This window comes from Lichenostomus cassidix, chromosome 9 (assembly GCF_008360975.1).
Source record: "Lichenostomus cassidix isolate B80296 chromosome 9, HeHo_3.0, whole genome shotgun sequence".
NCBI classification, from domain to species: Eukaryota; Metazoa; Chordata; class Aves; order Passeriformes; family Meliphagidae; genus Lichenostomus; species Lichenostomus cassidix.
Genome location: NC_139490.1, coordinates 9348987 through 9371558, shown reverse-complemented (window position 1 = coordinate 9371558; position 22572 = coordinate 9348987). Strand labels below are relative to the sequence as shown.

Sequence of the window (22572 nt, the reverse complement as noted above, 5' to 3'; positions counted from 1 at the left end):
GTCGTTTATCAACACAGTCGATGTATCTGGGACACCTAAGCTAGGTGTGGAAGGACCAGCTCGGATAGTGTAAATGTATTCAAAAGGCACTGTGCTGCCTTAGAGGTTTTCTAGCCTGGGTCAGTCCTACCTAGAGGTCCTTGACACTCTTCTGTCAGCAGTGTCACTGCCTATGACTGTAGAGCCTCTGCATTAGGTTTTATATTAACCTAATTTATATTTATATTAACCTGTGGTATTGCTTTGTCCTGATTATCTGACCCTTCCTTCCCTTCCCTTTTATGAATAACTGAAGGTTGGCTATGGATTTTAAACTACAGACTGTGATTTCTAGCATAGTATCTGAGAGTCTTATCATGGAATGGAGGAACTAATATATATAATATTCTTGATTTCCTTTTTTTGTGAGAAGTTGTATGTGCAGCATAGTTTCTTGGCAAGATTTTTTTTCTTCATGGCTGCTTCTGTACAGTGCCTTTTGTACATACTGCATGTCCCATGTTCTTCATGTAAAACTGAAGAAGAGAGAGAAAAGGGTTTGAGGAGATGATAACGTGTGAAGACCTTGAAGCCCTCTGAGTGCTTACTGACTGGTCTCTGGACTGTGAGAAAAATGTAGTACTTTTAACTTGTAGAAGTAAGGAAAAAAGTTGCCCCATAGAGCACTCAGCCTTCCCTCCTCTCACAGAGCAGACTGCTCCCTGTCCCGCTGGCTCAGCCCTTGCTCTGGAGGTGGCAGCTTGCATGAAGTATACATGAAGTGTACTTTTGAATACAGCTTAAATGTGATGTGAGGACAAGCATAACATTAGCGAGCTTTTAATTAAAAACAAGATAAAAAATATGTATTAAGGGACTTGACTTTCAAATATAGCATTCCAGCTTGAGCATGCAAAAGAATGTCTTCAACCAAACTTTTTTGCAGCCCTTTGCCACATTTAATGCTGTTTCAGCACAGCTGCTCAACTCCCCTCTGCACTATAAACCAGATCACTAAGAACAAGTTGCTGTAAGTTATGAACTGACAGCCAGGTTAGTTCTGCCCTGTGAACATGACAAGTTATACTCAAATCTTGAGCCATCAGTTGTCTTGAAGTATTCAGGGAAAAGTGAAGAGATGTCAAAGAAAACGAGGAATCGTTTCCTGATGGGGAGAGTCCATAGAAGGAAGGTATGTTGATGTTTTTGGTAGGATTGTGTCCATATACTGTTTTTTTTTCTCCATGGTCCTGAGTGTGAAAACTGAGAAAAGCGAATGTCTTACATAAAAATAGATGATGAAGAAATACAGGAGAAGTAAATGTTTGTGTTGGGTATGCTGGGAATCAAAGCAGCAAATCTGAACCATATAATGATTCTAAGTGATGGTATTGCAGTGAGACATTTACAAAATGAGCTTAGTCTCCTTTGTTTCAGCCAAGATGGTTGCATAATGCGACAACAAAATTGAATGCTTAAGTAATGAAGACTTTGATCTGGTTCAATTCAAAGTGATGTCTGCTTAGAAAATCCTGATGAAAGGTTTTCTTTCAAAAGTTGCTTTCTTACTTCTCCTCCTTTTCTCAACTCTTTGTTAAGGCAAGACTTCAACTTGTTTGTCAATGTGCTGATAACAGCTAATTTAAGGAAACTGTGCTGCCAAAGGAAGTCACTGCCCTCATATATCTATGAGAGAGGCAGTTCATGTAAGTCCTCCCCAAGTTAGCTTCAGGCAGAATTTGCAAGAGTAGTTTAAACAACTCCAAAAATCATGTGAGCTAACTTGATGGTTTTTCTGCCTGATGAGAATTGGGAAATGCTCACACAAGCATTGCAGAATCAGTAGCTTACGGCAAAGGGCTGGTAGGGAGGACCCAAGAGAAGGGATAATTTTAAACCAGTAAAGTTGGATCCCAGAGGGTGAGGATCTCCAAGGTTTTCAGATATCATTTAAACTGTCTTTGTTACACTGTATCAAAGGCCAGACATGAGGGTTTTATGCTATGATTTGACTTTTTTTTTTTTCTTTTTTAGTTTTAAATCAACAAGGAGTAGGTTTGGGTCAAACCCAAACAGCTTCTCTTAAACCAGTTTCATTAATGAAGGGGTGTATGCTGCCTTACCAGCTTTGTAGGTGTGGTCCAAAGGCTGCTTTCCGTGGAGATAAATACTGTATCTATGTATGTTCTGAAAAAAAAAAAAAGCAGAGGGGCCTGCAGTGCAGCTGGACAGTGAGGAACTGAGCTTCCCCAATGTAACCTTGGAGACTCCAGTTCATTTGCTCAGTGATAGATCTTTTGCAGCGTTGCTTCTCCTACTTTCACTTAGTTTAGTTTGTTTGGCTTTAAGTTTTAGAGCTGTTTGAAAGAGAAGCATGAGTCTGCTGTTGGCTGGGTACCAAGTTTAGTGAGGAAAGGGATTGCTAGAAGAGAGAAGATTGGGGGGTGTCTCTGGGTAGTTGGAAGCAGAGCACATATAAAAACTTCTTTAACCACAAACCCCATGTGTAGGGGTTAGAATTAATTCCTGTTTTCAGACATGGATAAACAGTTCCACTTTGCATCATCTCTGCTGTAGCAGTACATGAGTTGCAGTTTGTATTCTGTCTGTAATCTGTCTTGTTTACTGACCAGTCATGAGGCCCAGCTGGCAGGTCACATGACTTCCTTCTGCCTCCGTTTTAAAGCTTCTGAATTCCTCTCCCTGCTCATCTGAAAAGTGGTTTCGTCTCACTCCCAAAGTGTTTGCTTTGCTCTACTGTTTGCAATCCTTAAAATACCATGGTGTGCACAGAAGGGCATACCATGCTCTATTCTCAGATATCTATCCATAATGAGCAAAACTTGGGATTAAATTCCTGATCACAGCCCTGTATTTGCTACTCTGAAAAGACCTGTATTATTTGTTGTGTTTGTGAGCTAAGGAACCAAAAAAAAAAAAAAAAAAAAAGCAGTTTCATGGTTGTTATTATTAACCAGCTGGTCCAAGTCCCACTTAGTGCCAAAAGTCTTGGTCTTGTTCTTCCATACTCAGGCAGCCACACATTCTCGTCCTCTCCCTTGTGTTGATGTTAGAGATTACTCAACTGCAGCATGAATTGGATCATGCCTCAGAAGGGCTGAAAACTATTTGTGGCTTTGGTTTTTTCAGGATTTGTTCTCGATAATGAGACCCAACTGGCAGTGTGGCTGCATAGTCAGGCATGCTGGTGCAAGGGAGAGAATGGTAACACATGGTCAGTAAGGAATTGCTCTGTGACTTAGAGTGGTTGACTGTGAAGCCAGGGTCTGCATTGAATAATGAATAAATAATAATTGACATAACAGTTTGATCCATTCAGGCTACAGGTTTTTCTGCTTTAGAGCCAGTTAGAGGAAAAGCAATGGGAGTTGATGATATATGAAGAGTTTTCAGTTCCTTGCAAGGACTGGAGCTTGTCACTCTTGCCTGCTCCCCAGTAACCACACAAGAGCTATTGTATAATGGTGTTCTGTAGTTGTCACTGTTTGGTTTTGGTTTTTATAAACTAAGAATATTCTTCCTTGCAAAAGGAAAATTAAATCATTTTGCAGAGGAAGTGGCATTGTATTCCAAGTTGTTACTCTCGTTAGAATGTTTATCCACTTCTTGCAGTACTCAGGTGGTTCTGCTCCAGTGAGACATCATGCTTTCCTTGGAAATGTGCTTTCTTGTCAGTGGCCACACAACAGCTTCCATTACAGGCAGGACTGTAAAATATGTGCTTGTGTTTAGTCAGTGTTTTTTATGGTGGCACCTGTGAGGTTTTCCTTCATGTGTAAAAAAAAAAAAAAAGCTGAAGTACAGGAAATATCCATTAAAATCATGTGGAGAGAAAAACGGGAAGGGGAATGGGAGTTGGTGTTTAGAATCTTCTGTGTTCCTCTTTGATTCCAGGTATGACTGTGTTTTCTTATTTAGTATAATTAAAGTTCTTACAGATCTTTGTACATAGATTTTTCTAGTCTTACAGCAAGTGGTGAATATTGCAGAGACTAAGCCAGGTAAGAGAGTTGTACTTGATTAGGGGTTTTTTTGTATTACGTGATGTGTTTTAAAATAGAAGAGTGGCTAAAAAAACCTTTTTAGGAAAAATCCAAGTAACTTGGAAGCCAAATTCTGCAAATCTCCCTTGTGTCACTGTTCTTAAGATGTTCCTGAGTCAGAAAACTAAAAAGCCAGCCAAGTTTCACCTGGTAATCTAGGTGTTGAAGGAAAAGAAAAAGTAAAGGCTTTGGCCATAGTTCTCACTTCATTAAAATTGCTACAAGCAAGGCATTTGTGAGAGTTCTTCAGAGAAGTGAGGGGTTTTCTTATTTTTTAAAAGCTTTGGCAAGAAGCTTTGTTAGTTGTATTGAATGTTCCAAAATAAAAGTGTAGCCAGAGGAAATAGCATCTGTGAAACTTTGTTTCACACATATGAGATTTGACAATGATTTGGCAGTGATTTGAAGCAGGTTTTATAAAGGACAGTTAAGCAGCCTTGGTTAAAAGCTACAAACCTTGTCTTTAGCACTCAAGACAGGAAATCCAGAGGGCCCATTTCACTGTGACATGTAGTCTTCTATTCGTGTTTCATGTCATGCAGTGCATTCTCAGGTTGGTGGAGCAAGTTTTGATGGTCACTCTCAGTTCCAGCCATGGAACCACCAAGTCAACATTTGAAAGAAACCACTAACCTTTGCCTTGTTTTCTAGAACTGCAGAAATCACAGCCTGTGCACAGTGCCAAAACCAGCAGGTTGGAGAGTCTCGGTTACAAACTCTTAGTTCATGGAAATGGTTAAAATGCAGTTGAATGTTGCTGCTGCTAAATAGGAATGTGATCATGCATATCAAGCATGGATCGACTGAGAATTGAAATATGATAAGTGTATTAAGGATGGATCACATCTGAACCTAATCTTCCTTCGTGAAATACTGGAAATTGAACCTGGAAATTCCTTATTTCATTACAGGGCTACAGAAATAATGCAGGTGAAAACAGTCTTTGTTACGTCTGTTCTGTGGCTATTCTGCCTTGGGCAGTGGTGCTGTCCTTGGCAGTTTACCTGGGGAAATCACAGAACGAGCAAATGCTTTTTGGTTCAGTAAATACCACCTTAATATGTTTAAATGAAGGGTACCATAGATACCTGGGAAAATAATTGGGAAAAGTTCAGGTTTGACTGGGCTGGCAGGTAGGAGGTGAGTCAGGAGATGACATTTTTGAGGTTTGTTTTAAATTAGGGTATGACAGAAGTGGTAGTCTCGTATCACAGCAGGCAGGAAGAGGTAAAGTTACTCCTCCTGTGTCAGGAAATCCTCCAGGTGTGAAATGAAGCTCGAAGGGTGCCAACGTTTTCAGTGTTTAGAAAGAAAAACACTCCCAGTCACTGAGTACAGGGACCAACAGCATGAGAAGTATACCACAGAGGTATTCCCTCACAATGATTTCTGGTTTTCTTGTGCAAGAAAAGTCAATACCATTATACCTACCAGTAGCTCATCTGCTTGATGCTATGCTTTCATTATATGAATTGTGTTTTAGTAGCTTTATGGGACTGTTTCCTAAAAATCAGCAGAATCACAAGCATTACTGCTCCTAGATTATTAAGTTCTGAAGTATTTAGGAAGTGAAAAAAATCAATTCAGAAAACCAGGATAAATATGCATGCTTTCATTTGGCTGATAGAATGAGTGGCAAGCTGAAGGTGGAGCTGAAGTTTATATAACAAAGTGCTTCAAATCCATTTAGAAAGGTTGTTGTTCTAATAGAGCTGATGTTAAATGTCAAAATTGAACAATCAAATGGCATCAAGTTCCTCAAAAGATGGTTTTAGTGACATTATCTGAGAAGTGCCTGTACCTAAAAAGTCACCTTCCAGGGAGCAGTAGCTGTAAATGAGCTGTTTCAGTGACCTGCTTTCCATATTATCAAGGGTACATCACCTACTTGAAGGATATTGTTCAGTGTGATGGTGGTTTTGTTCTTATCAGTGTGAAACTGTGGAGTTTGCTTCTGGTCTTTAAGTTGTGTATGTGGGAAAAAAAGTCTCTTTACGCAGTTCCAGATTCTGGTTATTCTTCTTGAACAGCTGTACCTTGTCCTCCTAAAACAGTTCGTGCTGCCTTTTGCCTTCTGTCACTATACTGGCTGTCAGCCTCCTGGTCATTGATTGGCTTCTTTAATTATTCATATGAAAATATGTTTTCCCCTGTCAGCTGCAAGCTCATATGTCTTAGATTTGTCTGTTATTAAAGGAAAACCATGCATGTGCTTTCAAGCTGCAACACGTGCTTCATAGGTTTTGGGAAAACAGACCACTTTCTTGCTATACAAATGAAGAAGACTGAGGGCAATCTATAGCCACCCGTGTCACCACTGGGATTCAGATTAATTCACAGATTGTTGTTGCATCACTGCAGCACGTTTGTGGCAGACATCACACAGTTGCAACGTGGTTATTGTGGAGCCATGTTACATCATGGGTGGGAGCCCACAGCTGACAGTGTCACAACCTCTCTCACGTCAGTGTGTTGTCAGCAGGTGTTGTGGTGGTTGGCGACATTTGGGTTTGAATAAACAGCCAAAAATCTGGGCTTTGCTGGTTTAGATTTAAAAAAAAATAATTTTAAAACCCCAAATTTCAAAGTGTGTTTGGAACACGTGTAGATCTCTGGTGACAAAAGGCAGATATTTATCACCAAAATTTTCTATCTAAGCTTAGGTCTAGAGCTGGCCTTCTTTGTCACTGTTAATTGGAATGAGAGCAGAAGCGTATTCCCATCACAACAGGATTAGTGGACTGATCCCATTAGCATCTTGTGATGAATTGGAATTCGCCACCACCCAGCTGGTCTGAGTGCCAGCAACAGTTGAGCTGCATTTCCCTCCCTTTGTAGTGCATGTACAGGGTACCCCATACCTTTCACAGTGCATCTTTATGCATCACTGATTGTACTTTGGAGACAAAATTTGTGTTACAGCTGAAGTTAAAAATGTGTGAACATAGGCCTGCTAATGTTTGATGTTAGAGGAACATTCCTCTTTAAGACAGAAGAGTTTACATTTAATGCCAAAATATGCAGTTTTAAGCACAGTGTATCTCAAGTCACATTTAACATTGGATTTGCTGGCTTTCTCCACAGAATCCCAATTAAGATGGAAAAGGTCAGTGATCTGAGTCTGCTCTGAGATTTCATTTTGTATCTGTACTGTTGGCTATTTTATCTTTCACAAAGAGCTTAGTTCCAAAGAATGCTTCCCCTTTGCCAAAATTCCACATGATCTTGCCTTCAAGGAAACACATCCATTTTTAGTAAACTAGGAGAGCCTTTTTTTTAAGGAAGATTTCTGGTAACAGTGATTTTAACCCACGAAATGTGGAACTAAATGAGTCAATCCTAGTTCAAATTAAAATAGTTGTATTTCATTCATATGATTATTCATAGTGAAATTCAGTGGTTTTGCTTTTTGGGGGTAATTAGTCATTTGTTTTTTGCAGTTTAAAGTATGAGAACAGCAAGAGTGTACACCTGTGTATTAAAGGAAATAACCTACATTGCACTAATTACTTCTTGCTTGTTAAAAAATAGGAAAATTTAAACAATATCTCACTGCAACATCTATTATTTTCTCTGAGAAACTGAAATCTTTGCAGAAATTTTAGTTTACACAATAATTTGTACTGTAATACCTTTCTGTTTTCTGGTTGTTGAAGTTATTTTATGTGTACAGTAGCAGAAGAATATGATGAAAACAAATCTTAATTGATGGGGTATTTAACTAAAATACCTAACATTTTTCCTTTATCTCACTTACACTTTCTCTTTTGAAAAAGCATCAGCTAGTGCTGTGCTACTGGGCAGCAAATATGTGAATATATAACATATTCTGGTTAGTCACCAGAATGCTTTTGTCACCTTCTGGTTTTGTTCTAGCTTTACCTCTCTTTCAGGTGTTTTGAGGAAGATGGGGGAAAGAGGATGGGATTGCTGAACTGTTTCGTGTAGTGACTGCTGTACTCTCTGCCCCATTTCTGTTCCCATTTAAGGTCTATGTTTTTGGCATGGGAGAGGATTCCAGAGAAACTGGACAAAATAAAGAAAATGTCACTGAACCTTAGGGATGCTGTGTTCTGAACTTTGGGAAATTTAAATACTTGTTGGAGGTTTGCAGGGCACGAGGCAGGAATTGCAAATAACCAAAAGCAGTTCTTGAATTTGCAGATTCAGAATTCGCATATGTTGCTTCTGTCTAATTCTCAACTCAATTCTCAAATCTTGTTTTAGCTTAGTTGTTCTTTTCCTAGTGCTTGCCTGTCTTTATGGTCCTGGCTGACCCTCCCTCTTGGCTCCCCATTTGGGCACATGAAATCGTGGATGCTGTATGTAAGACAGCATTGTCATGGCCATCATGAGTAAAAATGCTCTAAACTTATGAACCAAACTGGCTAGGCCCATTTTGAATGATTTAAGAGACTATATTGCAGCATCAAAATTCAGCTCCGATTTAATCTGTTTTCCAGTGAGTGTCTGCTGCTGTATAGGAATGCCAAGTTTTAAAAATCACTGTAGATTGAGAGAAGTCTGGAAAAACCTATTCATTGCTGCTAACCAGCTTTGGTGTATCTTCTATCACACTATGAGCTCATTTGTTGCTTTGAAAAGCGTATTTTCATTTCTTTGTACCTGGTGTTATTTTTGCAGAGTTATTTCTCTAGCTATACTGAATCATAGCTCAGAATATATTAAGTTCCTGAGTAATTAATGCCTTACAGTCTGCACAATGTGTGAAAAATAGCTTTTAAATGTTCTTTGGTAAGGTGAAGTGAAACAAAAAGGGAATGAGAATTCTCATGCTTGTGGTTAAACTCTTTCCACAAAAGAGTTGAAAGAAACTTTATATTTGCCAGTTTTCTGCCAGAAAACAGGGCTCACTACTTGGGAAGCCTGTTTCTCTGTTCAAGTGGGTAGAATTCAAACTGCCTGTGCCAGAACAGCTGTGTGAAGGAGGGATAAAGCTGTGAGCTGAGGGATGTTTGAATGTTGTGAGAGAAGTGGTGGAATTCAGAAACTGTAACACCTTATACGTAAATTCTTTAAATAGGTGGATCAACATCTAGTCAACGTGGAAAACAAGTATTTTTTGTAAATTACTCTTGCTTGTTTCTTGTCTACTCTGAAATAATTGGCATTCTTCTCTCTTTCTTGCATGGTAACATACAATTGTATTGTGAAAACTCATAGCAAGTCGTGTGGATGGCAGATAATTGCAGTGATTGAAAGCGCTGTGGTTAGCTGCACTTAGTAGAAATTTTTCAGGATACATGACTTATGTTGGGACAGTATGTTTGTTTGAAAATCTCCCTTCTCCTGTTACATTTTATAACAACGCTGGCACACAGAGATCCCACTAAGAATGTCTCAATTTTGGACATCACATTGTAGCACAGCACTAAAACTCTGCTTTAAGTCTGTTGCAGCTCTAGGACTTGGAGGAGGGGAGGGCTGGGGTTTGCTGTCATTTTCACAAAATCATTAATTAGAACTAAACTATGGAAATAAAGCAGAAGGAACCTTAGGATATACTAATGCACTCTGGGAGATAGTTAGTGCAAAATAAGTATCCATTGCATAAATTCTTGGAAGTGTATGCTATGTTCCTCCAGGATATATCAATTATTTTATTGACTCCTTTACTACCTACAGATTCTTAAGTAGGTTCTGATCAGTCCAATTAATTTGCTGCTTCCACTTAAGCTGGAGTTCAGTGAGTGCTTAAAAATGCCAAAAATATTCCCTGCCACCAAAATAGGGATTCTGCTGCCTGCACCAACGTTTTTCCCTGGTGCTGGCGTAGGCTTTGTGGGAGAGGTGATCAGAAAAACCACTGTATTTCTGATCAGTTTCTCTCAGGCACTCTGGCAATGCAAAGTGCCTTGGACAAGCTATAGAGGTAGGAAAACTCTGGTTTAGCAGTATCAGGAAGCAGGATCCATCACAATGATCTTTCTTTGCATTGATGCATTTATCTGATGTTTTATCAGGATTGGCAGATGGAAAGATCAGGATGTCTATAGAGCTGTCCTTAGCTATCTGTAAGTGCAGGTTTTTCTTCAGTCTTGGGAGAAAAGGGACAAAAAAGGGAAAAACATTTTCTTCCCCCTAAGAAATAGAAAAGTAGGGCAAAGTTCTCAAACTGCTTTCTGTCATAAAATAATAAAATAATTCTAGATATGCAATGCAAACTTATTGCTGACTTATTTTGTATTTATAACTCCTACTTATTAGAGCTGTCGGAAACATTCTTTTAAAAGTCATTTTTTCAAAATCGAGTTTGGACAAGTTGAAGCTGAGGTCATGTTTGAGCCTGATACCAGCTGGAAAGAAGCGATTGGGTGGGGGGGGGTGCTAATTTTTAATGCTTTGATGTTTGTTGGGGGCTTTTTTGGTTTTTTTTTTTGAATTGGTGAACAAATAAGGAGTTTAATTATGTTCCCCATTAACTTTTTGTATTGCTGGATTAGAAGTTCCCATGACTTTCATGCTTTCTTACCTGTGTGCATCCTGCAACATCTGCTGAACTTTATATCCATCGTAGTCTCTGCTGTAGTGAGCTTCAGTCATACCTGGAGGTTGGGTAATGCTTCTGTCAGAGCTGGGTGTGTGAGGAAGTGAGGGCTGTAGCTGTGTGTCTGTGAGAACTACACTTTGGCATTTATAAGCAGCAGCTTTCCTTGACCTTTAAAGAAAACAGAAGCCTTTGCAACTGCATTATTTATCACAGTGCAGCTTGTGAAGGAGAGTAATGCCCATGGATATTTTATGCTCACAGACTGCTAATTGGAGCTGTCTAAGGAAAAGTATTGATTCTTCAAATATTAACACTTGTTAGGTGTTTTGGTTAAACTTCTGTCTCTTGCCAAGCAAGGAACATTGTGAAGTTTTAAGGCAGCTTTACTGAATCTTTCTTTTTTTCCCTCCCTTCAGACTTGTCACGGAACAGACTGTCGGAGCTTCCAGCAGAAGCATGTCACTTTGTCTCCCTCGAGACTCTAAATTTGTACCAGAACTGCATTCGATATATCCCAGAGGCTGTTCTGAACTTACAGTCTTTAACATTTCTAAATATCAGGTAACAGTTGTCTTACAAATTTTGCTTTAGCATGAGTAGTCTAGGTTTATACATTTTGGTGCATCCATAAGTAATGCTAACTTGTTGTTATGTTGTATGGCATTGGATGAAAGCAACCTGGCCCAGTCTTACCCACTTAGGTGGATCAGGGAACATGAAGATTAAGCAGCCTCTTGTAGAAGTGGAGCATGAAGAAGAAAGCCAATTCCAGCTTGAAGGAATAAATAAATTCCAGTAGTTTCCATGTGAAATACCACCGTGCAGACTGAAAAGAGGTGGTAGAGCTTTTGTGTAGTCTTTGCAATGCAGCTCTCAGCAGCTGAGTAAGGCTTATGCAATATCCCTTTATCTTCACTGTGCTGGTGGCTTTGGAAGATCTTTCTCAAGCAGTAAGACTTCACTGCCAGCGTTAAAAGCAAATTGCTGCAACTTGGCCAGTTGATGAAATCAAATGTGCACACCATCTTCCATTTGTAGAGGGTCGTTTAGAAGATGTGGAAAGTTTCGCTCAGAAATTGGCAGAGATCATAATAAAAAAAGTCTCAGGGTATTTCTTTCTGGTGTTATAAGCACACTAAATTGACAAAAGTATACTTCTGTACTTTCTATTGATGTGAAAATTGTACTAATAGAATACAAATCAGATACGGATTTCCTAATGCTGTATCTCTAGCAGGTGCAGTGCCATTATTATCCTTACTTAATCAGAAATACACTTTAAATATTCAGTGTCTGATGACTTTGTGGCATTTCATGTGGGCTGACCTGCAGTGCTACCCATGAGAAAAGCTTTTGCGCTCAGCTCAAGCAAGCTCCTTTGTGATAGAGCATAGCCAGTTATCAGAGGCACCTGAAAGGGCACAAAAACATCACATTCCTCCACACTGAGTTCAAAAGCATCTGATCAGCCATGATATTTGATACTCAGTTTGTTCACACATAACTAGATAAAGCAGGTAATGAAGAACAACAGCCTTATGGAACTACTCTTGTAGTAATTACATAAAAACTGATTTGATCATTTAAATGAAGTGTACTTTTTTTTTATGTGTCTTTCATTGCATGAATATTTCTCATTAGATTTCTGATTATTTTGTTTTCTTTCTTTACAAAAGTCGAAACCAGCTTTCAACATTGCCAGTACACCTCTGTAGTCTACCACTAAAAGTTTTGATAGCAAGTAATAATAAGTTGGTTTCAATACCTGAAGAAATTGGACAACTCAGACAGCTGACAGAGCTTGTGAGTATACACTTGATTTTCAACTGTTACTATTCTGCTCTTGGCCTAAGGAAGATTTGTGTCTGCCACAATGTCTCTATGTTTGCTTTTTTATAGAGGGGTGAGGAAAGAATTTTAAATACTCTGAGATTTTAAAAGAATTTTATGTGAGGGAAAGCTACACTGGAGAACAAATGATCCATGTCAATTTAAATGTCTTTCCTATTCTAGAAAGGAAGGCCGATGGAATTAGACTTCTTGCAATGTTTGTTTCTGGCAAAAAGCTTTTATGTAGCAAGTTGTGCTGTTTGAAATATTATGGAGTAACTTGAAATAAATGTTGTCATCTGAAAGCTTAATCTCTTAAAGCTTTTATTTCCCCTTGTGTTTAAAATGAGAGCAATGCTTCATATCAGCAGTGAGATTGAATTAATATAATGATCTGAGGTGTTATATGAATAGCTGTCTTTTTCTTTCAGTCCCTAAATAGAGCTGCATATTTTATTTAACAGAGACTTAGCAGACAGTGGTAACTCATTCTTTGCTCTTGCTTTGTAGGATGTGAGCTGTAATGAAATACAGACAATACCTCCACAGATTGGCAATTTGGAATCCTTGAGAGACCTAAATGTCAGAAGAAATAATTTGGTGCGTTTACCTGAAGGTGAGAAAACGGCTGTCACTTGCAACAGCAAAAACTTCAAACACTTCTTTATTTTCAATCCCTTCTTCTTCTCCTGAGAGCTAGAAGCAGCTTAATTGTTTTGTGAAAAACATTTTTTTTTACTCTTGCTTTTTCTTACACTCTTTTAATCTTCTGAATTGTATGTTTGTTTTCTATTTCCAGAGCTTGCTGAGTTGCCTTTGATTCGATTAGATTTCTCCTGCAATAAAATAACAACAATACCAGTTTGTTATAGGAACCTCAGACATCTTCAGAGCATCATGTTAGAAAACAACCCTCTCCAGTCCCCCCCTGCACAGGTAAACTGCAGCCAGAAAATCAGGTTACTAGTTCAGCTAACAAGGACAGAACTAAGTTATAAACTGAAGGATTATATTACATATTTGTTATTTAAGAACAAGAGAACTTTGAATAAATTCTATTGTCTAAATATGCAGCACAGCTTAAAAAATCAGTTTTATTCTCTTTACTGTGTTAATAGTCTCTGCTGTGGGATATTACAAAGAATTTCACTAATGCTAGCTTGAATATTTCTGCTTTCAGCATAGGAGAGAGGAAACTGTTAAGAAAGACTGATTTTCTTCCACTCAAATGTTAAAATTTTGACTGAGGCCTCAGTGCTGCAGATTGTTGGTCCACTTTGCAGCAGAGTACTCAAATTGGCCTTTGAGCTAGAAGTTGCAATATTGTTAGTGACTAATTTGGTTTTCAATGTGCATGTGCAAGCCCCTGAGTATTACAGGTTCTACTGTGAGCTGCTGCATCAGAGTCAAGAGAGACACTTGCTGAAACTTGTAGTTTCAATAGGGTTTTGCTTTGCTTGTGAAAGCAGAGACAGCTGTTACTGGCTTCATTGACTATAAATTTGAGCTGGCTTTGGCAGTCTGCCACTGCCATTCAAATCTGGGCATGGGTGGGATGCATCTGTTCTGATGCCAAGGGTATAAATTCTAGTCCTTGTAAATGCTCATGTCTTGTTTGCATGATGAAATTTCAGCATCCAGCTGACAGAGTTGCCTGCAGACCAGATGTACTTGGAGGACAGCTTCCATTTGTCTACCACAGGCATCCCATGATGCTCCACTATAGCTGCTCCTCTAAAATGTAGTGAGATTAGAATAAAAGATGCATTGGTTGATGTAAATGTGCCCATTTATTATTATTATTCCCAATTGCGTCTTAAATGTCTGTAGTGTACTTTGAAAATGTATTGACACACTATACTTACTTGATTTTTTTTTTTTTTAAGATATGTATAAAAGGAAAAATTCATATATTTAAATACCTGAACATAGAAGCATGCAAGATAGCTCCAGACTTGCCCGATTATGATAGGAGACCCATGGGATTTGGGTCATGGTAAGTTTTATACAAGCCACGTTCTTCATTTTAATGACATTCAGGAAAATTTTGTCAGTCTGCCTTGAGTGTATTAAAAAAAGAGATCAAGGATTGTTCTTTGGCTAATGCATTGAGGTGGCTTTGAAAAATACTGTTATTTCACGGTGCATTCTAGCAAGGTACTAGTATATTTACAAAATCTTAATATTTTCCACAGACTTACTGAAACATATCCCTGCTCTGATTTTTAACCTTTTGTACATAATTTTATAACTGCTGTGCTCAAACTGCAGGTGTAAATGCTGATCTCCACCCCATTAGTAAACTGTTATTTTTGGCAAGCTTTCACTTGGCACTGCTGCTTGGCATTGTAACACAAATATTGGAACAGTCAGCCGTATCAGCTGCTAAATTAAGATGTCTAGCAAAAAGCAGGAGTTAAGATTTATTTCTGTTGTGTGATACAGAAGAGAGAGAGTCAGTGAAGTACGAAACTGAATATATATATATAAAAAGTATTTCAGTCATCTTGGAAGGTAGTAATAAGGTGTGGAGGAGTAAGTTGTTGAAGGATGTACTGCCGCCTTAGCAGCAATAAAATACAAATCAGGGGCTTCACAATAAATCATCATGAGTCAGATTTATGCAGAAGAATTTGCATGAGGGACTGACAGAGTGATTCCTCATCAGCACTGAGTGTCTTAAATTATTGTTGTAGATGAGGTCAACATATGAGCATGTCAAGTATTAATCAGTTTCCAGTAGAAGCTGTTGCAGATGGTTTCTGCAGAATACTGAGGATACTGTTCTTTTAATGGAAAGAAAAGTCTCTAAATGAGAAAATGTCATGATCTGTTTAGCTCTAACCTACTTTGTTTATTTTTAAGAGAAATTCAAAATCAAGTGGGCTATGTGCTTACTGATTTATTGTTGTCTGTAGTTGTATATTGCTCTGGAAATTTTCATAAATTGCTTCTGCGAAATGAGAAGAATTAATGTATTTTAATCGTAGCTTGGAATTATAAATGTAAAAATAAGGGCAGAACTAGCTGGGGATGCTTTCTCTCGAATTTTAACCAGACTCGGTAGTATGAAATGAGCTTCAACTGGCTTTCTGTTAGCTGTATTTCTGTATGCAAGACAAGATAAAAGTTGGTGATAGAATTATTTGTTCTTACCATGCTTTTTAGGGCATTTAGTGTTGCAGGTGATTCCTTCCATGTACCTGTGGAAGAACTGTCCATGGAGCAGAGAACATATTAGAAGAAAATGGTAGAATGATCCAGTGAAAGACAGAATTCCCAGTTATTATACTTCTATGTGACTTGGGATGAAGGAAATAAAAGCCTTCAGCTGTGATACAGTTAATATTTTCAGGCAAGGCACGAGAGCTTTGTGTTTGTTATCTTCAAAGGTGACCAATAGAAATAAGGTATCAGTCAGTCTGCCTGGACTTTGTTGCTGGTTTATCTGATCAGCTTGGTGTAATACCATGCAGATTGAGAGTATGAAACTGAGTGGTAGAGACTCTTAAAGTTTAAGGAAGTTTGTGTCATGTTGTCAGTTCACTCCTGATCAAACATTTTTAATAGCAAGGCTGTTGATACTGCTAATAAAACAAGATACTCTGAAACACTATGGCAGGAAATGTGGGTTGCAGGTTTGATTAGCCTTGTCAAATTATATCAAACTGTTTTACCAGAGTAAAACCCTGTATGTTTCAGTCCTTTTCTAAACATAAGCAAGGTGAAATTTGTCTTGCAGCAAATTCTGAAAATATTGATTCATTTAAAATGGAATTACACTGCATATGGATTTTTCTTCGACCCATGTTTTAAATCCAATATGTAAGTTCTATGAACTATTAGTGTAATTATGGTTCTATTGTCAGTTATTCAAATTAGCAGCTTTTTAAATACATTGGGTGATTTCATGGTCATTCTTTTTTCTTTCCACCCAAAAGAAGGGAATTGTTTTTTCTTCCCCTTTTTTTTCTTTCTGGTGGTTTATTATGCAGATGATCTTTCAGTTCAAATACAGGTCCATAAAAGTGGAACTCCTCTGAGTTAATCAAAACTCCATGCAGATGCAAGAGCTTGTCTTTTGGTCTACATCTGCATAGAAGCAGATGCATAGTTTAATGTTTCTCATCTGTAGCCTCCATCCCTCCTGGTACTTCTTTGCTATTTCATGACTTTCTGAAAATTAAATAACGGCCTGGATAGTAGTCTGTCAATCTTCTATGAAGCCACACACACATATACGGAATAATAATAATAATAATTTGAAAATAAGTATTTCCTGAAAGTGGGATTTCAGAAGGAGCAGAACTTAAGAGCAATACCAGTGAGAAAATGACCTGCAATTTAGTTACGATAGGGTGAAGCAATTAGCTTCCTGAAATTCATTCTTCCTTGTGCATTATGTAGTAATCACTGCTGCAGTTCTCCCTGGGGCATCGAGTGCCACTAGGACAGTTGAGCCATTGTGAAATGCCATCTGCAGTGGATCAGACAAGTCCCATTGTCTCTTTTACTGTAGCTATCTGCAACAGTTGCCAGAGTTGACATCTGTGATGGCTGTACTGCTGAATTACATAGTTTCTAAGCCCAGAAATTTAAAGAACTGTATGGCTGTTTGGTTACATGTATTGTAACACTGGGCACATGCCTAATGCCTTTGTCTAGACATGTCATTGACAAAGCTCTGTAGTTGAAAACTGTACTTCTATATTATGATGTATTTGAAACACTGTCCAGCTTACTGCAATTTCTTAGGTAATTATGACACAGAAGACATTTATGTAATACATGCTGCATACTTTTGAGTACAAGTAGCATATTCTGTATTTTTAGTGATTTTGTACATATTTCTACTTATTTACTTAAAAGTTTGTTGGTCAGTGTTTTTTCCAACCAAAACAAATGAGTAGTCAAAAATGAAAGTTTGACTTGTTAAAGAGAGAAATATGAGACCACTTTGCAGTTTGCTTTGTCATAATTTCTCTGAGAAACGTTAGAAGTATGGATCTATATTTTGAATAGCTCTGAAAAGGCCAGGCAGTGGCAGGTGACTGCTGACTGACAAGGTTGTTGAGTTGTAAGCACATGCCTCCTGCTCTATTATGGCAAATGCAGTGTGAGGTTTTCAGACATGCTGAGCTTATGAACATGCTGCAAGTGTGCTTGGTGGCTTATTCTGCTTTTGTTCTGTACTAGCTGAGAAGCTTTTGGTGGTGGTTATATCACAGTGACTAAAATTGTGTGTTTGACAGCCACGAGGAGATCTATTCTGGTCGTCCATATGGAGCACTTGATTCTGGCTTTAATAGTGTGGACAGTGGAGACAAACGATGGTCAGGGAATGAAGTAAGTGTTGCAGCTTTATTTTTGTTGAGTGCAGAATTGTACAGGAAAGAGAACTAAATGTATGCATAATGGAAGCACATTCCATAGGTAACATGGATATGGTGGTGTGCAGGTTGCCTTCAGCCAAAATTACATGTTGTTTTATTGGAGAAAAAACAAGCTTAATTTTATATGGGACAGACCCCAAGTTGGAAATATTAACAGAATTGTATAAAACAGTGCATGAGAGATTAATTTACTGGAGCATAAAAGATGAGAAAAATAGGGTTCCTCATTTTAAAAACCTTGTAACAGGATCACATTACAATGCTGGGTCAATTATAGTTATCCATGAAAAGTTGTTTCAATAAAATAAATCTGAACATGAAAATTCAGCTTTGGAAATCAGGTGGAAATTTTGTCTTTTTTCTTTGCTGCTTGTTTAATATGTTAAAATCTGTTTGCTGTTTAGAAGCAGGAAAGTAGGATCTTTTTGCTAAAAAGTTGTCAATTATTATTCCCAGAAAGAGGTTCCCTTTTCCTCTTGGGACAACTAGAAAGTAGCTAAGACCTAAAGTGTCTCAGTGAGCTATACTCCATACATCTGCTTGCGCTCCTAGTTTGGTTTTAGAGAAGGTGCAAGGATTTTCCATCCTGGGATGTCTTCATGCATATGTGCAGATACTGCAAATAAAACTGTAGGCAAGCTGGTTTCTAAAGAAAACTTGACTATATGGATTTTTTTTAAACAGTACATTATAGCTGTCTTTTGCTTTAAATTAGTGTTTTGTTGTTGTAAAACAGGACAATTGAAGGACAAATCAAGAGGTGGTAGCTTACAAAATTAATGTTTCTGAAGAAAAATGTTTCCTGACTTCACTTTTTGTTTTCCAAAGCCAACTGATGAGTTCTCAGATCTCCCTTTACGTGTGGCAGAGATCACCAAAGAGCAGAGACTGAGAAGGGAAAGTCAATACCAAGAAAACAGAGGGAGTACAGTCGTAACTAATGGTGGAGGTAAGTAGTGACCTTTGGCTAACAGTATTTATTGTCATCATTATTAAAGTTCCAGAATGTTTCCTTTAAATAGCAGATTGTTTAAAAAGGGAAAAAACCAGAAAGGTCTAGGTGGGACTACACAAAAGCAGTGTTGTGGAAGTTGTAAAAATACTGTTGTTTTAAGAATGCTAAAGGAAAAATTAAATAGCAGAGTTGGGATTTTCTTGAAAACATTGTCAGCTTTTGCAATGTGCTATGTTAGTCTCCAACTGCTTCAAATGGTAGTTTGAAATACTGAATTTCAGTGCATGGAGTTCCACTGTTTGAGTTTCTGGGGAAAATTTAGAGCAGCGGTAAATTGTCAGTGCTCTATGCTGACTGCTGTCAGAACAGGATGAGCAATTTTGTCACGCAATTTCTTACTTCTGAGTAGTACAAGTGTCTCATTCCAGTCTTGGATTTTAATCCAAACTTTAAAGTCCTCTAGGAGGGGTTTGTGTTTGTGAGTGGCAGTACTTTGTTGCACTTTTTCAATTGGTGTCCTGCAGTCTTACAGTAGCACCCTCTTAATTGTTCAAGAGGTATTGTGCTTTCCACGTTTCTTGATCTACACAGTCCTCCTCTGTTTTAACTTCCAATAATCTGCTGCCAGCAGTGTCTCTTTTGTTTATATGCCTTAATTTTGAAGGTCGTCCAGGTTTGTTTTTTCAATCATTCCTTCCCCATTTTTCTGCACTACTTACTATTACATTACATCCCCATACTTGAATTAATTTTTCTTCTTTCTCAGCTGCTCCCTGTCCTTCATTTTCTCTGATGGCTGTAGTTCATTTTCTCTGTATTACTCTTCCCAGCAACATCTAATCTCCTATGCCCAACTCCCTCTTTTTCTTCTCTCTTCACTCCTCTCCATCCTCATCTTTTACCATCTTTTCTTGGTTTTGTTCTTCTCTGCCACAATTTTTTGTTTTCTCTGCCACCTTTTACAAATATCTGAAACTTTTTTGTTGACTCACACTCTTTCACACAGTAATGGGGAAAAAATTCAATTCAAATAGTTAAATTCTGGCAGTTAGAAGAATTGAAGACATGGTGTCATGTGGAGCTGTGGGCAGCCTTAATGACAGGTAGTGCTGCCAGCTCTGCTTCCAAGACTAACTTAATTTTGTTCTTTGGGCTTAGTGCATCAGGGATTTCAAAATGCCTCACAGACTGTTGAGCTGGAGCACGATCAGTTCATGAGGAGGTGTATCTGACAGGGGCACAAACCATAGCATGTGGCTGTCAAAGATCCAGATGCTTTGCAGTTTTGTGTTCCTAACACAGATACTACTGTCTTTCACCCTTTATTGCATTATTGTTGTTATTATCATCATCATCATTATCATTATTTAATAAGCAAGGCTGGAAAGAAGGGACGTTCTGGTTTGTTGGGGTTTTTTTTAAGATTTGAAACTGAGATGGAAATTTAATGAAGCCAAAGTCTATAGGAATGTAGTTTTGGATGGTTGTAGTAGCAGAGAGGGTGGCTTTGGCAGTAACAGTTGCTAGATTGTGTGGTGAGGCAAAGAGAAGTCTGTTTTAGACAAGCAGGAAAGGGGCGGGGGAGTAAAAAAGAATGTCTGCAACAGTCAGTCTGGTGCAAGTTTGGGGAGAATTTTAAGAAAAAAGAATGCTCTAGTGCTCTGAAAGAGACCTTATGCATTCCCCTTCATCCCCAGCACAGTATTTTTCACCAGGGGGGTTTGCTTAATGTCGTGACTCTCAAAATCCCTGGGCAGAATGTGGAAAAGCAGTGACAAGTGAAAAAATTGCCCTACATAATATCTCCCACACAAAGGAAAATCAATATCAGCCAAGCTGTGCTGCTTCTTGCTCTAATTTCAGTGGTTCCTAATTTCTTTCTTCGTTCTTCTTTTTAAAATAAAATTGCAGGTGCCTTTATATTTTTTAGAGGGGTTTTGTTGCTTTCAGTAGTGCTGTTCTTTATTTCCACATACACTTCTTATATTTACTGCATTTGCATCCAGATAACTGAGACATGCTGCTCTCTATTTTGTTGTTGTAGTAGTACTAGTAGAAGACTCTGTCATATCCATTCTCATTTTGCTGATAGAGAACCAAGATAAATTATTCAGAACTGTACACAGATCATTGTACAGTCTTGGTATTAGCTGAAAGATTTTGATATATAGTTTTTGGTTTTGAAAAACCAAAAATGTGTATGGTATTTACTTTTTCAGTCACTGCAAAAGTATCTACAGCTAGCAGTATAAAACTACATGCTTGATACATGTTCCTTGTTGCTTTTTAAAAAGCATACATTTTATCATTATTTCAAAATTTGTTTATCTAACATTAGTGGCCTGGCAAAATTCAAGACCTTTCAGACTGAGCTTTCCCAGATGGAAGAAGAACAGCAGGGCCTTAGTTCCTGATATTGCTGCATTTTTGGGTGTTTTCCTCTCCTGTGGGTTATCTAATTGTGGATGTTTTCTCTGTGGATGTTTGTCAAGTGGAACACGATCTCGATCAGATCGACTACATCGACAGCTGTGCCACAGAAGAGGAGGAGGAGGAGGTGAGGCAGCCCAAGGCCATGGACTCAGACAGCCTCAGCTCCCAGTTCATGGCTTACATTGACCAGCGACGAATCTCCAATGAGGTGGTGCTTTTACTTGAATTCGTTCAATTCACACACCCCAGCAAAGCCCTTGTGAAAGCTGTTAAGTCATTTGGATGTTAGACTTTTGGAGAGTCCTCAGAAACTGAACATATAGGAACAGATTTTCAGCCACATAAGGTTTCCTTCTGTGTTCTGTCAGTCTTAATAACTATGTACACAGTTACACAGTTCAGTGGCTCACTGTACAGACTACATGAATAACTTGTCTGAAAAAAATCTTTGTGGCTGCTGTGCTTAAACAGTAACTATTGTGCTGTGATTCAGATATGTCCTTTCAAAGTTTTGTGTGTTTTGAAGCAGAAAGATATTTGCATTTTGAAGAAAGAAGAAAAAAGCCTTTATGTAGGAGCCTGGTCCCTATCTTGTCAACTTTATATTACTGTGTTTAAAATCAGTCACAGAGATATGAAAGATGCATTCCTTTGGAAAGTCTCATAAATTCAATATGAAATCACAGAAGCTGAAGCACAGACATAAGAGCAAAATTCAGAAAAGGCAACTATAGGCAATGCAACCCAAGGACTTGCTGTAGATAGGGAAAAGGCACTGGCCAGCATCAAAACAGCTCTTCTTTGGGATCTGTCTGTTCATAAAAATTAAACTGCTTTTAGCTGAAAAAGTAGTTTCCCTAAAAAGACAGTACAAAATACTCTACTACTTAGGAAGGCTGACTGTGCAATATAGTGGCATGCATGCAGGCATGAGTGAAAATTGGCAAGTTAATCTTGAAAAGTTGCTATTTTCCTACATTAATGGGTATCAGTGGAAGTTTTTAAATAACACCAAAGGTAATATCTCTCTGTTCCCAGTGGGATAAATTATTTCATTGCTCAGATTAAACCTAAAGTGTTCCTATTAATCCCATATTTTGCTTTCTTAGTCCCTCTGGGAGCTGTCTTTAGAGCGTTACAGAAGACCATCAGCTACTGCATCCTGTTTTTCTGAGAATCCAGTCTGCACTGCTGTGCACTTGTAGAGTCAAACTCCAAAGAATGTATATACATTTCAGTACAAATTTTATACCTACATGAACTTCTTTGCACCATTCTTAATACTGGAGGTTTTAAACTCCTGAAGTTATCTGCAGGCATGTTTAATCTTGAAACTATTATTTATTTAAATTGGAGAGAAAAATAAGACTGAGATCTCTTAGCTGGAAATAAAAATTCCTGACTTCC

At 38.2% G+C, this 22572-nt stretch overlaps 1 protein-coding gene across 13 annotated transcripts in view; it reads left to right on the top strand.

Annotated features, from left to right (window-relative positions):
• LRCH3 (leucine rich repeats and calponin homology domain containing 3) overlaps positions 1-22572 on the top strand; it is a 58754-nt gene that overhangs the window by 13505 nt on the left and 22677 nt on the right. For 11 of the 13 annotated variants that reach the window (XM_085069311.1, XM_085069320.1, XM_085069314.1 and 8 more), the window contains exons 2-9: positions 10971-11115; positions 12231-12357; positions 12895-13000; positions 13184-13320; positions 14271-14380; positions 17637-17730; positions 18606-18726; positions 21225-21373. In XM_085069311.1, the coding sequence (XP_084925437.1) occupies positions 10971-11115; positions 12231-12357; positions 12895-13000; positions 13184-13320; positions 14271-14380; positions 17637-17730; positions 18606-18726; positions 21225-21373 (989 nt within the window). The remainder of the gene's footprint in view (positions 1-10970; positions 11116-12230; positions 12358-12894; positions 13001-13183; positions 13321-14270; positions 14381-17636; positions 17731-18605; positions 18727-21224; positions 21374-22572) is intronic. The other 2 variants (XM_085069318.1, XM_085069313.1) reach the window with 1 other exon arrangement.